Source organism: Drosophila albomicans, chromosome 3, assembly GCF_009650485.2.
Source record: "Drosophila albomicans strain 15112-1751.03 chromosome 3, ASM965048v2, whole genome shotgun sequence".
NCBI lineage: Eukaryota > Metazoa > Arthropoda > Insecta > Diptera > Drosophilidae > Drosophila > Drosophila albomicans.
The window spans coordinates 9,661,373-9,677,627 of NC_047629.2; the positions used below are offsets into that span (position 1 = coordinate 9,661,373).

General features: G+C 39.0%; 3 protein-coding genes across 3 annotated transcripts; 1 reads left to right on the plus strand and 2 right to left on the minus strand.

The window, feature by feature from the left end:
- Window positions 1-41: 41 nt before the first annotated feature.
- Window positions 42-5,591, plus strand: LOC117570100 (protein PTHB1). The gene is made up of 9 exons (XM_034251556.2): window positions 42-385; window positions 443-916; window positions 1,781-1,914; window positions 1,973-2,640; window positions 2,706-2,971; window positions 3,023-3,257; window positions 3,328-3,494; window positions 4,733-4,862; window positions 4,930-5,591. Exons 1-9 carry the CDS (start codon window positions 132-134, stop codon window positions 5,515-5,517), a joined length of 2,916 nt encoding a protein of 971 aa, XP_034107447.1. The 5' UTR covers window positions 42-131; the 3' UTR covers window positions 5,518-5,591.
- Window positions 5,592-7,243: 1,652 nt separating this feature from the next.
- Window positions 7,244-8,269, minus strand: LOC117570102 (antigen 5 like allergen Cul n 1). The gene is made up of 3 exons (XM_034251559.2): window positions 8,091-8,269; window positions 7,629-8,023; window positions 7,244-7,552 (listed from the first exon to the last, which is right to left on the minus strand). Exons 1-3 carry the CDS (start codon window positions 8,226-8,228, stop codon window positions 7,291-7,293), a joined length of 795 nt encoding a protein of 264 aa, XP_034107450.1. The 5' UTR covers window positions 8,229-8,269; the 3' UTR covers window positions 7,244-7,290.
- A 2,261-nt stretch (window positions 8,270-10,530) lies between these two features.
- Window positions 10,531-12,509, minus strand: LOC117569290 (antigen 5 like allergen Cul n 1). Its single transcript, XM_034250395.2, has 4 exons — window positions 12,115-12,509; window positions 11,901-12,050; window positions 11,597-11,841; window positions 10,531-10,936 (listed from the first exon to the last, which is right to left on the minus strand). Exons 1-4 carry the CDS (start codon window positions 12,256-12,258, stop codon window positions 10,684-10,686), a joined length of 792 nt encoding a protein of 263 aa, XP_034106286.1. The 5' UTR covers window positions 12,259-12,509; the 3' UTR covers window positions 10,531-10,683.
- Between the last annotated feature and the right edge of the window lie 3,746 nt (window positions 12,510-16,255).

Here is a 16,255-nt window from a genome sequence, read left to right on the forward strand (position 1 = left end):
TTGCAACCCTTGTGAATTAGTTCATTCTCAGTGAGTGGTTCCTAGTTGGTTACCTTGACAACGCTTTAGGCCAAAACATTCGCTTTTTGCGACAAGTAAAGTTCAATTGGTATTCGGTGAAATCCCAAAACATGTCGCTGTTCAATGTGTGTAGCTGGTGGACAGCTCAATGTGGTGATACCACTGGTGACTACGATGTGGCCAGTTTGCTGTGCACGCGTTTCGGATTGGAGGCACAGGAGAAGGACTACATAATTGTAGGCTCGCAGTCCGGACAGCTGAGCATTTACTATCCACATGCAAATGAGTTTGATGCCACCGATTTGTTGCTGGAAACACAGCTGGCGGCGCCCATCCTCGGTCTCTATGCGGGAAAGTTCAGCGGGTAAAGTTTTAAGTGGAGTACATTAAGTGTTGGGATTATTTTGGTGACCCTTTGCAGCAATGTGCGCAATGAGAATGTCAATCAGCTGGGCGTGTTGCTGCCCAATGCCATTGCCATCTACAATGTGCAGACCATCAGCGGACTGGCCGAGTATGGCGCTCAGCTGAAGCTACAGTTGCAGGCTGAGCACAAGTTTCAGCGCGTCGCCTTCTCCATGTGCCAAGGACATTTTGGGCAGGTGAAAGGACGCGAGTTCTTCTGCGTGGTGCATTTGGATGGCACGTTGACCTTCTATGAACAGGATGGCATCTCGTATGAGTGCCGCTTTCCCGGCCAACGCAGCTTGCCTGCTCCTGTTGTCTACTGCGAGCGCACCGATAGCTTCTTTAGGTTCAGCGCCACGTGGCATTTGCAGTGCTACAGCTATCAGGATCTGTCCCATTCGCTGGTCACCAAGAGCAGCTATCAGCCCATTTGGTCGCAGTGCATTGGCGAGGGCATTCTCGACATGCGTGTAATTCAGCTGAAAGAGTGAGTAGAAAATAATAAATATTATATATGCACTATTAGCATTCTAACTTAGTGCTTGGTGTGTGTGGTAAGCAGTATAAGTTCATACAACATAATGAGGGTGTAGAGCCGCCGGGTACATCTGTCTGTCTGTCTCCATTTCCCACTCAATTTTAGGGATTGCATATTAAACCTGGAGCTACCAGATAATAATGTAGGTAACAGACAGAAGAAGGCATTATAGTGTGTCCGTCCATGCGTACGAAACATTGGATCACGGGAACTATGTATAAAAGATAGAGTTATAATATTTTCCGACAACACTTGTAATATTTGAAGGCAGATCAAGTCACTTCTGCGATCAGAGAAAAATTGTAGATATATAATTCATACTTGCACCACACCAAGTTTTTTTTAGCTCGAAACCAGTAAGAACGCTTTAGTCGAGCGCGTTTATTCCCTTAGTTTCTACAAATTAAATACTAAATTTTATTTATTAAAAATTATTCAGGTTTTAAAATTTGAAAATGAACTTGTGCCTTCTGAATTAATTTTTAATTTTCACATCTACAAATTGTTATTTTTGAGATTTTAGGTTTTTTCTTCAATAAATAAGAAGAAAGAAAATAAAAGGATTGTAACTTTCCTTAATTTATAACAAATTTGGACTACGTAGTTTTTTTGGTCTCTAAAATACGACTTATTCTTAATAACGCAATAATATTACAGAAATATTTTAAAGAGCCCTGAAATTTTATTATGATCGGGTAAATCCAGCTGAAAATCATGTATAATTTCACTGTCAATCCAAATTTTAATGGATCGAATATTTCACAAGCTTTACTACTTTTATTGTCTGCCATCGATCCTGCCCTTAACTAACAGCACTTGTTCCTATATAATGATCCTTGGTGAGCGCAACTTTATATCTCTGGACGACAATGGCAAAATCAATTTTATTCTCAAGTTAGACTATGCGCCCAAGTGCTTCTCCAGCTTTGTAGTAGGCTACTACTGGGGTAAGTACATCTTTGAGTTAGGAATTCTCTGGCGCAGACATAGCTTCTTTGTTTTCAGAGCCTGGTGCACGTCTCATCACCGCCATTGTGTCGGATTCGGCCAAGTTGCATATCTACGAGGAGGCGAATATTATTTGGGCAGCGCAGTGGCAACAACCATCTCCAGTGGCTATTCAACGCTCCAATGTGCAGTCGCTAGCAGGCAGCATTATTACCTTGTCCGCTACGGGGCAACTGACCGTAGGTTATCTGGGTGCACAGCCTTATCAGTTTCAGGTGCAACCACTGCATCAGGAAGAGCTGAGCTTTGCTCAGGCGCATAAACAGCTGCAGCAGCTGGAGGATGAGATCAAAGAGTCGGTGGACATACGGGACATGGATGCTCTGAACCAACAGGCAGCGGATCAGGTGCGTCTCAGCTTTAGCATACAGCCGGAGATCTGCGATGATTTGGACACACTGCTGTTGGATGTGCCCGCCGATGTAGCCGTCAAGGAGCTGCCCTCGGCCAAGGGTTTCCTGAAGCTCAAAGTTAAGACTGAGCTGGCGGAGTTGCAGCTGGTGATACAGACTCCCAGTGGAGTACGTTGCAGCCAGGACACGCTCAGTCTGGTGGATGTGCCAGCGGGCACAGGTCGCGAAATATCGCTAGACTTTTACATGGCCGAGTTGCTGCATGTGCACAGCACACGCGTTGAGGTCTTTGTGTCGTTTCTGAGCACTCGGGTAAGGTGAACAACCTTTGTTTCTACTCTTCTGGTTGTTAATCTTTATTTTGTGTTCTATTCCAGGGCATTCCGCGGGTGATACAGCAAAGTGCCTACTTGCCGCTGTCCATGTTCTATCGCAGCTGCCAGCCACAAAAGGCGGCGGGCATTAAGCTCACTTACACTATCACCAGCAAGCATGTGCCGCCCAAGCTCAACACCTTCTTTGGCGAGTTTCTGGAGGCGGAGAGCGATACACATGCCTTGGGCCTGCAGCTGCTGTGCCCTGGTCTGGAGAAGTTAACCGAAGTCATCACTGTGGTGGCGGCTAAGAATTCGAATCGCTTGAGGTTGGTTGCAAACATATTTAAGACACACTTACTGTAGTTTGCTTCGTATAGAATACAATCGGATCATGTGGAGACGTTTGCCATGATACTGGAGCGCATTGTGGAGACCACTTTGCAGTTGGACAGCGCGGCGGGATTGCTTAAAATGCACAAGAAGAAGCCGAAACGTGGCGTTCTCAATCGCTGCGTGGAGCGCATCATTGCGGCGCCTTTTATACCCATTCAACCCATACTTCATCGTGCCGATGTCCACTACGAGACGCAGCAGAACATACGCAAACAAACGGTTGGCAGAGAGTGAAGGAGGAGTGTCGTGTGAGGCAGCATATCATTAGTTATTGTTGTGACACTTGCAGGAACAACTAGAGGTTCTATGGCAACAGTTCAAGACCCTGCAGCGAGAACTGCAGGAGCAGTCGGAGAGCGAGCCCAAAGAGACACTCACCATGCAGATTGAGGCGAACTACGACCACCTGATACTGGAAGGCGATAAACTGGTCGAAATACGCCGCGACGAGCAGAGGTGGGTACCACAAACACACATGACCTTCAATTAAATGCCGCCCCCACTCTGTACACACACATGCACAGTGTCTGCCAATTAATTTCCAACTTGTTGTTCATGGGGTAAATAAGGTATATTGTAAAAGTAAAGTAAATCATGTCTGTTTATCTGATATTTGAAATCTCTAGTTGCAACTTCGATTATAATTTAATTTCTAATATTGCCTACCTACAATCTAGGGTTAAAATACAAGAGAACGCTGCTGGTATTCTTAGTGGGAGTATTTCCTGTAAATTTGATTAAAATAATTTGAACTTTTACTTAGGTATTTAAAAAGGAATTTAAGTGCAGATAATTTGAAGGAGTTTATTAAAGAAAGTTTATTCTAAGTTCAGCAATTTGTAAAATAATGATAATTAGAGCGACTCATAATCGAAGGTCTCACATTAAAGATAAAATTAAAGATAAAGCTACTGGTATTATTGGTGCGAATATTTCCTGACAATTTGATTAAACTTTGAGAATTTTCTTAGTTATTTAAAAAAGAATTTTGTTAAGAAACTAATTTAAAACCAATCTTAATTGCAGATTATTTAGAGGAATAGAATATTCAGGAATTTAAGGAACCGAAGTGTTGTGAAATAAGAAGTTTTGACTAGTTGTTCGATTTAAAAGCAACTTTAATAGCCACTTTTAGAGCGACTCGAAGAGGTATAGAATATTCAGGAATTAAAGGAAGAAGTGTTGGCTAGCTGTTTGATTTATGAGCAATTTTAATTTGATAGCATACAAATATTGTAGTTATAAACTGAATTGAGTACTGAAGGTTCTAACATTATTTTAGAGAGACAACATTTAAATAAAGAAAACCGTAGTGTTTATCAAATCAGAATAGTCGAAGTCACGCAAAGTAGAATTCTATTCAGAAATTTTAATTTAACTAAAGTGTTGATCAATTCTTTTGAGATATTCAAGAAATAATTCCATTACAAAAATGTAAAAAAAACTGATGTGTTGTTAACTTGTTTGCTTTATAATCAATTGGTAATTGGTAAGATGACAGTAGTATTAACAATACAGAGATACTCAAAGTCGAGCACAGACAACACTAAAGGTTCTCACTTGTTTACCTACACTGACCACAATTACTTGGCCGGTACTGTGCCTAATTGGTCATGTTTTTAATGTATTGACAATTTTGTTGTTGTTGTTGTTGTTGTTATTATTGACTCACCTGTCGACTGTTACGTGCTTAGGCAACGCGGCGACCTCAACTGCGCCGTAGCATTAGCCAAATGGATAATTCATGCATTGAACCTGGAGGAGCGTGTCGTGAATGTTGTGAACTCTGTACTCAGCGTACCCGTCGAGGACTGGACTGAATTGGTGTGTATCAAGTGCGTGTGTGAACCGAGGCCTGCAATTGAAACGCAATTTTTTGTCGGTTTTACAGAGCTGGGAAGAATCGATGGCACCTGGCATCGATATGCTACACCATTTTGGGCCACTGATGCGCTCCAAATCGACGTCGACGCACGGTTTGTTGGACGGCAACAGCACAAAGGACGCATTCGATTACGGTCGCTTTAGACGGCACTTTGCCACACTCTTCGATCGCATAGTGCGTCTGGCCTCATCCACAGCCGAGTCCGAGGCGAATGCACAGCAAACAGCTGCGATGGAACAACCAACAACTGATGCAACACAACAACCAACTCAACAACAGCAGCAGCAGGTTGATGAAATTGGCAGCATGCAACGCATGTTGGGCAACGATAAGGCGACAACTGTGGGACGACTCGCTAAACCCAATTTGAGTAGTTCACTAGAGGCTGTGGAGGACGAAGAAGAGTACGATGAGGAGGATTTGCGAGACACTGGCTATCGCAAGGACTATGGTCCAACAATGGCAGGCGATGGCAATGAACAGCAGCAGCAGCTGGAGCAGCAGACGAAAGGCAAGCGATCCGAGTGGGTCAACGAGGATTTTGAGCTGCCAACCACTGAGGAACTGTTCAGTGACTTGGGCATTTGGTGGTAGATCAACGCACACACACATACACCCATACGCACAGTTGTTAATGTGAAATACAAGTACCATACTCTATGTGCAAAACTGTCAGCGCTCAGTGTTTATTTTGTGATTGTCTTCGACGGCGATTTGCATAGAACTTGAACTGGGGACTTGGAACTGGGAGCCTGGAACGTGGTCATGTGGGCGTTTTATGGACTCGTTTATGATGCATAGCCAGCCGCAGCAGATAAAACAAGATAAAAGTCAGACAGATAAAAACAAACTCAGCTGCAGACTGGAACAGCGAATTAAGACAAGAAAACTACAGTCGAGTGTGTTCGACTGTGAGATACCAGGTAGACATTGTGAATAAAAGCAAAACTACGGTATTAATTTTAATAATTAATATACCACGAAATACTAAAAATATACCAGATGTCAAACTTGGTAAATTGCTATAGTACTGTATTCATAATATACCGTAGGGTGCAAAATATACCAAATTGTCATCCAAAGCAATTAAGATCCGTTTTCGTCATACTATAGTATTTCTTAAATAACTTCTGCAATTTTTGTCTGATCGTAACCAAATTTTCAGGAATCATAAAAATTTTAGTTATTATTGTATGTACTAAAAAGTATATCTCTATTTCTTATAGTCTCTCAGAATTAGGTGTTCATACGGACGGATAGACAGAGGGCTATATCGTTTCGGCTATGGAGGCTGATCAATAATATATGTATGTATGTATATACTTGGTAGGGTCGGAAATGTCTTCTTCTGCCCTATTCATACATTTCCTATTCATACATTTCCTGGAGATACAAAGTTGCAATACCCTTCTACCCAATGGCTAGCGGGTATAACATCAGAGAGAGAGACGCTGTGTCTGGCATTCACCGTGTGGGTTTTGATCCGCTGTCAGCTGTGCGCTCACTCCAAAATCCAACTGCAAATCCCACACATGAAGCCCATGCTGCATAGTTTATCCTCAAGACCTCCTTAGCGCTCCAAACAATGTCTCGTAAATTGGCGACAATTGAGTGAGAAATGTGCGCAAAGTCAAGCGTGTCCAGCGGGTTACTCTCGACTCTCGACTCTCCATTCTCAACTCTCGACTGTCGGCTGACGACTGACGTCTGCTTGTTCAACTGGGTGGCCTGTGGTCTGCCATGTGTATTGATTTGAGTATGAGATTACCAGACACTTTAGGTGTGACCTTTCTCGCCGATTAAATGTGTTTTTGTGGTTAACAATTAATCAAAGACACACGCACATAGGTCACTCACATGAAGAAACAATTCCTCGCATCGTATCGTGGCGTGGAATGTCGGAGAGAGACAGAGAGAGAGAGAGAGCATTAAACAGAAATCTGTAGTAATAAAAATCCCAAATTTGGGGTAGAACATCTGAGGTGTTACTTTCTACATAAATCACAAGCAAAGTGTCTTTAATCCGTAAATTAAGTGTAAACTCATTAATGCGGCTGCTGTTGATTTAATATAAACTCTTATTGAGAACGAGCCTCTTGCCTTTCGTCAAACCAGAAATTTTCATCAATTGCTCGCACACGCTTGTCACACGGTTCACGTTTGACTTAAAAATAATGTGCGTATAAATATATGTATATATATTGGGATTATTAATTAGCATTAAGGCAGCAACGGAAATAATAACTGTCTTATCAATTGCATTGAAGTGAATTAATCGGCAAACGAAGTGAAGTAAAACACAGGAAGAAAATTGGTTTTAAATATAGTATGTATCTTTGGCAATCGATTTATTCAGTTATTCAGTAATCAGTATTCATTGTAATTGGGATTGTATTGTTCTTTGAGGGAGCACAGTGCCGGGTACTTGGGATTCGGGCCGGTTTTGCATTCGGAGGCTGGCTCACCGACTTTGTAAACATGCACACCCACCGCATAGGTGCTGGCATAGTTGCAGGCCATGTTGTAGATGTAGAGGAACGGATATTGGGGATTCGTGAAGCGCATCATGGCGCATCCCACATGGGTATTACGATCCACAACAGTCTCTGCAAAGTGTCCATATTTATCCCTAAGAATGAAGAAAGAGAAAGAGATTGTATTAGCACAGTTCAAATGAGGTCAAATTAACAGCAGTTAAGACTTACAGATGCCTGGCCACACGGAATTGGGTTATGTAGCTGCTATCGATTAGCGGATACTCGCCAAACCAGAGACCCATCGAATTCTCCACAATGCTGCGCACATTCAATGGCAAATTCCTCGGCCTGTCGACGCCGCAGAGATTCTGGCCCACATTGCGAAACCGATACGAATTATTGCAATCGTCATGATCCAGATTGCATGTCTTCAGGTTCAACGTGGCCAGATATTCCAGTTCCTCGTCCCACACCATGGTGGCCATGCGGGCAGCCGGATAGTAGCCAGGCAATTGGCCAGCGGCAATGAAATTGCGACGCTTGTTGTGCTCACCGAGTATGAAATCGCGATGTGGTCGCAGATTGATCATTACAGCATCTGGAGAGCAACTCTCATGGAATTCCTAAAGGATAAAAAACAGTTTTTAGATTTTGTTGAGAAGATCAAGAGCGAAAAATTCTTCAACTTACGCCATCATTGTTGCAGGCCACATGAGCAGCGCCTTTGGCACATAGCATAGGATCACACCAGGACTGATCGCTGGCCAAAGCTGATCCTTGCAGGGACAACAGCAGAAGCAGGGAAACACAGACTGAAAGGCGCGCCATTTGAAATGTTCTGTATGCTGGAGTTAGTGTGATGAAAATGCAATTCCTGTCTGCCTGCAACTCAATATTTATATGCCTCACGACGCGCTCAGAACACGCACGAGTGTAAACGCACAAAGTAAATGTTATTTTTGGATATTTCGATTCTGATGGCAGGTGCAGCGCAGCATGCAAAGTGAGACGGTTAAGGCAGGTCACGCTGGGCATGAATCACTCGGACTTGAGCGGATCAAGTGACGTCACAATGGTTATCACAACTGAGCCACAGCCGAGACATATACAAATTGTGATGCTAATTATCCTATGAGGTTGTATAACCTTAGTCCTTGCAGCCATTTCGTTTGTAGCTCGATTTTGGAATAGCTAAATTATCCGAATGTTAACATAGTTCGGAAAAGATTTGTAGACAAATGTAAATGTCCAACTCTTTATCGTAACTAATCATCAACTAGGAGTCAAAGATGGTACGGCTAGGAGGTTGCAATCGTTTCACATATTATATTATATTTATTATATTTTGACGTGTAATTTCTTGGTTCACTTTTTTATTGTTTGCACAATTACTTGAACTTTTACAATTGTTTTGCGATATCTTGAGTGGATACTACGAGGATGCTGCAAGTTTAGTCCTCAGCTCACTTTTCTTTGCTTTTGCAGTTTACAACACTAGTTTCAATTCTGTACTTGCACAATTGAGTTGCAATTATTCCCGGATGTATTACATATATATGTCCAATTAAATATACCAATATTCTGGGAATCTATAAAGGTACAACCTATGTAGAAGGCTGCAATTATCCTTGACTTGTAGTACTCGGTTCACTTTAGTTTCACATTAGTTTAAATCCTGTGCTTTCACAATTGATTTGCAATTACGTCCACACGTCGCGTTAAGCAAACTATAACTGGCGCCTAATGCAAAAAGTCTGGGTTAAAAACCTTTATTTCATCCCGAGTTCTCCCTATGTACATTGGATTACTCTATAAGTGTTAGCTGAACAAGTTCAAGTTGAAGTTCAGCGCGACAGATAGTCTATATACGATTAGTAGTCTATGTACATGCCAAAAATAAAAGTAGACTAGTTGCTAGACTAACGCGTGTCTTCTGGGAATATGATGCCATTAACTCTTAACGCTTAACGCCAAAGTTGAGCTAAGTTCAATATGAATCTTCTCGCTTTTTTTTTCTTTCATTCTTTCTAACAGTGTCAATGTGGGTGTTCGATTCTTTCTTCAGTTCAGTGACATTTTAGGCCGTGTTTGGTTTTGGGTACATATTATCTTCGGGCTGTCCAGACTAAAAGCATAGCATTAACTGTTTAAGATTCTTAATACTAGTTTGTTTTTGTCAATCGCCGCAGATTAGCAGCTGTTTGGCAGGTGAAATAAAAGCATACATAAAAGCGACACGCACAAATCAAATAAAATAAAATAATATTGCATTTGCATATTTGAACAAGATGTTTATGATCTTTCGGCACATTGTTGTGCTGGGAATAACAAACGAAAGTGCTGTGCTATCAAATACTAACCTGTCTAACCTGGATCCGAAACTTTTCATACCCGGCCGCTGCAGCAGACAGGGGTATGATGACGACTACTTCTCTGATCGTAACATTAAGTACACATATACTTAAAAAGTAATCAACAGGCGTGATGATGTAGTCTATTCTGTCTGTCTGTCAGTCTGTCCATATAATTACCTGAATCCCAGACTCTATTATAGTTAGAGCTTTGAAATTTAGTGACAATATTTTAATAAGCACAACTCAACTTACTCTTGTTTTATAATTTCATTTTAATGGTTTTTAGCGTTCTTAAAATTGTATAAAATAATTGTGGCAAAAGTGAAAGTAATTAAAAAACTTGTTTTAACCAATATTCTTTTATTACACTCACGAAAATATTGCTACCAGGTATCTTACAGTCGAGAGCAGCATTTGTTATACACTTCGTGCTCAAGTGCCGAGGTATATCAAGTATTTACCGTGTGATTAAGCATCTCTCATTCATTCATTGAACCCCATAGAATACAGAATGGCTCGGGTATATGGAAGTCTGGATCTTCATATTCGTTGACATGCGTCACTCATTAATTTTGGCATTATTTGGCTAAGCTTGTTAAATGAATATTTGAATATATTCACCGACAACAGGCAGTTTTACAACAAATCATTGACTAATTATTATTATACAATACCAGAACAGCACCTGCTGGACTTGGGTCAAAAGTTGACTATATACATACATATATATTTATAAATATATATGCATGAGTATTACGAGTATTTGCGTAGTAACTTGAATGGCTAATATTGTGATTTGTTCATATTTATTGATAAACAAAAGACTATGCAATATGGCTAAAATTAACGACTAACTTATGTAAAATACAACACAGTTCTCTACCTGAGCGTAATATCTATCTATCGACACATACACAAACTGATTTCGATCAGTAGTTGGGGCTATATTGCTCCCGCGTTGAGCACAGACCCGGATAGAATGGATTCTTGCCCGTATGGCACCGTGACGCGGGTCGTCCAACTTCATAGATGGGCGCATCCAAAGCGTAGATGGATGCGTAATTACACACTACATTGTAGATGTACACATATGGATAATCGGGACGGGTGAAACGCATTATGGAGCATCCAACACGCGAATTACGATCCACCATCATCTCCGCAAAGTGACCATAGTCCTCACTGTAGATTAAAATTAAAAGTTAAATCGATTTGAAAACAAGGAAGAGAGATACAGTCGAATGCTCTCGACAGTGAAGTACCTAATTCACGTTTAAAATTCATAAACCGAAAAAAATACTGAAATATACCAAAAGGTATTTTTGGTATTTTTGGTATATTCATTAACTATTACATTAAAAATTTACCATAGAGTAAAAAATACACCCGATACACGTAGAAAATATATGAAATTAATATACTGAAAAAATACTGAAATATGCCAAAAGGTATATTTGGTATATCCATAAACTACTACATTAATAATATGCCATAGAGTATAAAATATACCCGATATACGTTTAAAATATGCCAAAATAAATAACCCAAAAAAATACTGAAATACACCAAAAAATGTGTTTGGTATATACATATACTACTACACCAAAAATATGATATAGACCACAAAATATTCCATATTTTTACGCAAAGAAATATAAAATGCTGTTATTTCTATAAAAACTACGATCTTTATCTGAACGCAAGCAAATTTTCGGACAGACGGACAGTTTGAATATATGTACATATATACTTTGTGTTGTTTTCTGTTGCCACAAAGTTATATTACCCGTTTACATTAGGTGTAGTGAGAATAATAATGCAACTTCACTTGGAGATACTTACAAATATTTTGTGACACGAAATCGGTCAATGTAACTGCTGTCGATGAGCGGATACTCATTGAACCATAATCCCAAGGACTCCTCAATCAGGCTTGTGACATTCACATGTGGATTGCGATCACGCCAAATGGCGCAAAGATTCTGCCCGGAATTGGCAAAGCTGTATGTGTTGTGGCAATCGTCGTGATCCAAGATGCAAGTGCGCACATTCAGCGACGACAAATATTGCAGCTCATCATCCCACACCTAAGTTGAGAAAGTGTTAAGGCAATCTTTCTGACTGCTGCCCGTTAACTGTGGCTCACCATTGTGGTCATCCGTGAGGCAGGATAATAACCAGGCAGTTTGCCTAAAGCCACAAAATTCCTTCGCTTATTATGGCCGTGCACAAAGGTCGCTTTATGGCGAGAGATGTCCACCTCATAGGAATCGGGCTGACAGCGTCTATGGAAGTGCTGCGGTTAATCCAAAAGTGACTTAGTAAGTGACTGTGGCAGACATAAAACAAAAGTGCCTTACGCCATTGTTGCGGCATGCCACATGCTTGATGCCAGGACTACACAGATCAGGATCACACCAACTATATTCCTTGGCGGCAACCAGTTGAAGCAGGAACAAGTGGAGAAGAGCCACGCAGGCAGCTGGGATGACCAGCGATGACATTTTGGCACAAAGTTCTAATATAAACTAAACTAAGATATTGAAACGCGATACCGAAAACAGAAACAGAAACTCGGTGTCGATTTCGAGAAATTGAAAATTGATACTGGATGGTAAATCACATTGATTTGTTGGCAGCAGCAGCAGCAGCAGCAATTGGCAATCGCATTCGCATTCGCCTGACTTAAGCGCTTTCAATGAGAACCTGGCCAATTCGCGTGGCCGTCTTTATTGAACGTTTCTGTCCGAATGAATAGCTCATGGCAGACAGACAGACTCCGAGTCACAGTCAGAGCCACAGAGACAGCGTTCAGAATCAGAGAATCAGTCAACCAGGCATGTGTGCTAAGTTAGTTAAATTAACTTTTATATGTGTGGTAAAAGTTTGTGTGTATGGCTGTGTGTGTATCTACACTGAGATGTTGAATACATACTTATTCTGTTTCTGTTTCTGTTTCTATTTCTCTTGCCATTTCGCTTCGCGGACCAAGCCTTTCTAACACGTTTAAAACAAAACGGCCAAGAACAAGTTTATACAATACAAATGTTAATAAACAAACATAAATATTAATTTGAGGGAACGACCGGGAATATGAGAAGCGGCTAAAGCTTTTGGCTCAGCTCTCCAGAATTTCGCTATTCATTCCATTTCATCCCAGTGATTGAGAGGGCATTTCGATTCGGCGAACATTTGTCATCCATTTAGCCAAATTGTTTTTATACGATCGCATATTACGAGGATAAGTCCATTGAACGATATCTGGTTGCCACGAGCTCTGCGTTTGTTTAGTTCGACTGGACTATAAAATGAACACGTTTCAATTTATGTGCTCGTTAAAGATCGATATATAGATCTATAGTCGTATGTTCTATATAAATATATTGTTTGTATATAATATGGGAACTTTTGCCGCCGTCGGCTGTCAGTGTTTAATTTGTGGGCGTTAAGCCCAAATTGTGTCTTAACTGTATTTCTTGAGTGAATGATTAGTCGACATGGGGACAGCAGCAGCAAGTTTTTCTGATTCGATTTTTATGACAACAATATTCGACATATTAGTGTCAACTCATTAGACTAAATTTAGTGGCTCGAATATGCTAATTGAAAAGGCGATAACATTAAGATTGAGCCACGCGGCTTCACTCAAAGTTATCGCTTGATTTAATGGCTATAGAATGGATTTGCTTGTGCAAATCATATAATGTAATCAATGAAAAGATATGCAAGAAAAAGGCTTAATTTAGATGGGTTTATTTATAGAAATGTATTTTTCCATTCCATTTAATAGCGCTTTACAAGCGTGTCAAATAATATTTTAAAGAAATGTATTTTGCCATTCGATTTAATAGCTGTGTGTCAAACAATATTCTGTAGCTTCAGGCCAAATTAAATTGTATTTAGTTATGCACAATTTATGCAGATTGCATTCGCAATTAATCTTCCCACAATTCTTGTGCTCAGCTCTAATGATTTCAATTGTTGAAGGCGCCAGATAGCACACATATAATCAGAATAACATTATTGAATGCAATGTGCATTAATTGAGCATCGGATTAGATAATCGATACTGATTGCAAGTCGACAACTTCCGTCATAATCGAACATCGTTGCAAGACAGCTGAGTGTGAGTACACTCGCAATGTTTTTTGCATAATTACATTTAATTACATTATACAGCTGACAACGACGATGAGTACTCGTGTGAGTATTCGCAATCGTATTTGTATTCGTATTCGTGTGAGTGCTGAATCTTTGCTTGTCTTCGCTTTAAGTCGCATTTCAATTTATTTGAATTGACATGTCCGTCCGCCCAGCGCAGCGCGCAGCATGTAAAAAACAAGTTAATTCATATAATTAATAATAACACATATATTGAAAAGAATTTGCCATACGCCAAAATGTCTCTTTGTGTGGCAACTTGTTTGAGCTGTCTTCCAAAAACAACAACGACAATCGAAAAATCGAAGCACAAAAAAATCTTCTCATGCTGACGCCTGCGTGTCTGTTGAATCGATTTGACCGCTGAAGCGAAGCTGTCAACATGCTTATTTCTAACCATTTATTAACTACATCCTGCCGGGCAGTATTTCCCCTCTCAGATCTTGCTCTTCTTTAATATTTTTTGTGTGTTTGCGCGCCTCTTCTCACTGCTAATTATGCAAATGCTTCGATATTGCCTATCCCCCAAATAACCACGAAAGCAATTAATTTAACTAGACGGAGAGACCCAAACCCATGCTCAAAGGCATAAGTTTTTTTCTTTCTTTTTTTTTGATGGACATACACACGCTATGGCCATTAGAGGCGACGCTGAATACTTGATTGCAAATTAAATTGGACAGCACCAATAAGAATAAGAAACCAACACACAACCAGAGGACAACCATTAATTTGCACTATTCATATTCATTCACTCGACAACTCCACTCGATTCTCCTCTATTCATACACTTAACAGACTCGAATATTCACTTTCACACGATAGTTTCTGTTTGGATTCCCATAAAATAGTAAATGTCTATCGCTTTTGAACATAATTATTTATTTATTTATTGATTTACAATAATGCGAAAATTTACTCTGTCGTATACTTAATTTGCATTGCGCTCGTAAACTTTATTGAAGTTTATTACCCGCACATAAATCAATTATATTTATATTGTCCCTTTGCTCTTTTTTTGAATGCAGCTCTTAATTCAGTTAATTGTCTGTGAATTCTTCTGCGATGACGTAAAGGATATTCAAAATATTGGTTTTATTAATTAGATAATTTGCACGAGCTACAACTTCAGGCATGCATCAACACCTCAATAAGCTAACTTTATTAATGACATTTTCAATTATATTTTTGTCAAATCATCGAAATATGTATAATTTTTATTGACATTTGTATTTACTTGCTATGATTTGAATTTTTTGTTTAAATCGTTATGCACAGAAGTTTATATATATTTATATTTGAATTATGTTTTATTAATATAATATCTTAATACTATAATAATTCCAAATAAAATATAATTCATCATTTTAATATATATATATATATATATATATATATATATATATATATATATATATATATCTATTATTTAGAAACCTTAAAAGTGCGTTGAAAAGTAATTGTTGATTATTTCGATAAAATTATTTTAAAACATGTAAGAAATCTACAGCCGATTGTGCTCGACTGTGATATACCTGCTGCACAGAAGTTTACAAATCCATATTTTAAAAATGTACCATATTAATATACCACAAAAATACTAAAATATTCCGTAGGCTATATTTGATATATTAAAATAGTACTACATCAAAATATACCATAGAATACTAAACATACCAGATTGTCAGCCAAAGCAATTTCGATTTGAGGGGTAGAGGTGACCAAAATTTGAAACAAATTTGATCTGCATGCAAAAAAAAACAAATGCTGTCGAAAAAATTATATATTTTATATATCTCTTATAGTCTTTAAGATCTAAGTGTTTATAGTGATGGACAGACAGAAGGACGGACAGAAGGACGCAGCCTTATGGGTTATACCTGCTACCCATTTTACTTGAAGCATTTTTAGAGTATGGTTATATTTTAAAGGTTCCCCAAGTTAAGACTTAAAGCTTTAGATATGAAAATTTGTGTTTCTTTTTATTATTCATTTTATATAATATGCAAAACTTAAAACAGTCCTCTTGTACTTAGTTCTCTTAAGATAATAAGTTTTGTTAATTTGCAATATTTGAAAAGAGTATGTAAAAGTAGTATTTTTATAAGAGTAAATTATTTTCCAATTACCAAATTCGAAATAAAACAATTTAAAATATTATTATTTATAGAATAGAAGAACAGTTAGAAATCGACTCAAGATTTTAAAATTTCTTCACTTGCTTATTTTCAAATTTTCCAGTATTTTTATTTCATAGATGTTTGTACAGCATTTTTATTGATTATTAATTATATTTAATGAGTAACATTTAACTTTGCTCTCTTGGTCTTATTTGTGTAA

Coding starts and splice junctions, on each gene's coding strand:
- LOC117570100 (XM_034251556.2), top strand. CDS start 132: ATGTCGCTGTTCAATGTGTGTAGCTGGTGGACAGCTCAATGTGGTGAT. Junction 1,915..1,972: donor TGTAGTAGGCTACTACTGGG/GTAAGTACATCT, acceptor CTTTGTTTTCAG/AGCCTGGTGCACGTCTCATC. Junction 3,258..3,327: donor AGAACATACGCAAACAAACG/GTTGGCAGAGAG, acceptor TGACACTTGCAG/GAACAACTAGAGGTTCTATG.
- LOC117569290 (XM_034250395.2), bottom strand. CDS start 12,258: ATGTCATCGCTGGTCATCCCAGCTGCCTGCGTGGCTCTTCTCCACTTG. Junction 12,051..12,114: donor TGGCATGCCGCAACAATGGC/GTAAGGCACTTT, acceptor GATTAACCGCAG/CACTTCCATAGACGCTGTCA. Junction 11,842..11,900: donor CCTCACGGATGACCACAATG/GTGAGCCACAGT, acceptor TTCTCAACTTAG/GTGTGGGATGATGAGCTGCA.
- LOC117570102 (XM_034251559.2), bottom strand. CDS start 8,228: ATGGCGCGCCTTTCAGTCTGTGTTTCCCTGCTTCTGCTGTTGTCCCTG. Junction 8,024..8,090: donor TGGCCTGCAACAATGATGGC/GTAAGTTGAAGA, acceptor TTTATCCTTTAG/GAATTCCATGAGAGTTGCTC. Junction 7,553..7,628: donor TTCCGTGTGGCCAGGCATCT/GTAAGTCTTAAC, acceptor CTTCATTCTTAG/GGATAAATATGGACACTTTG.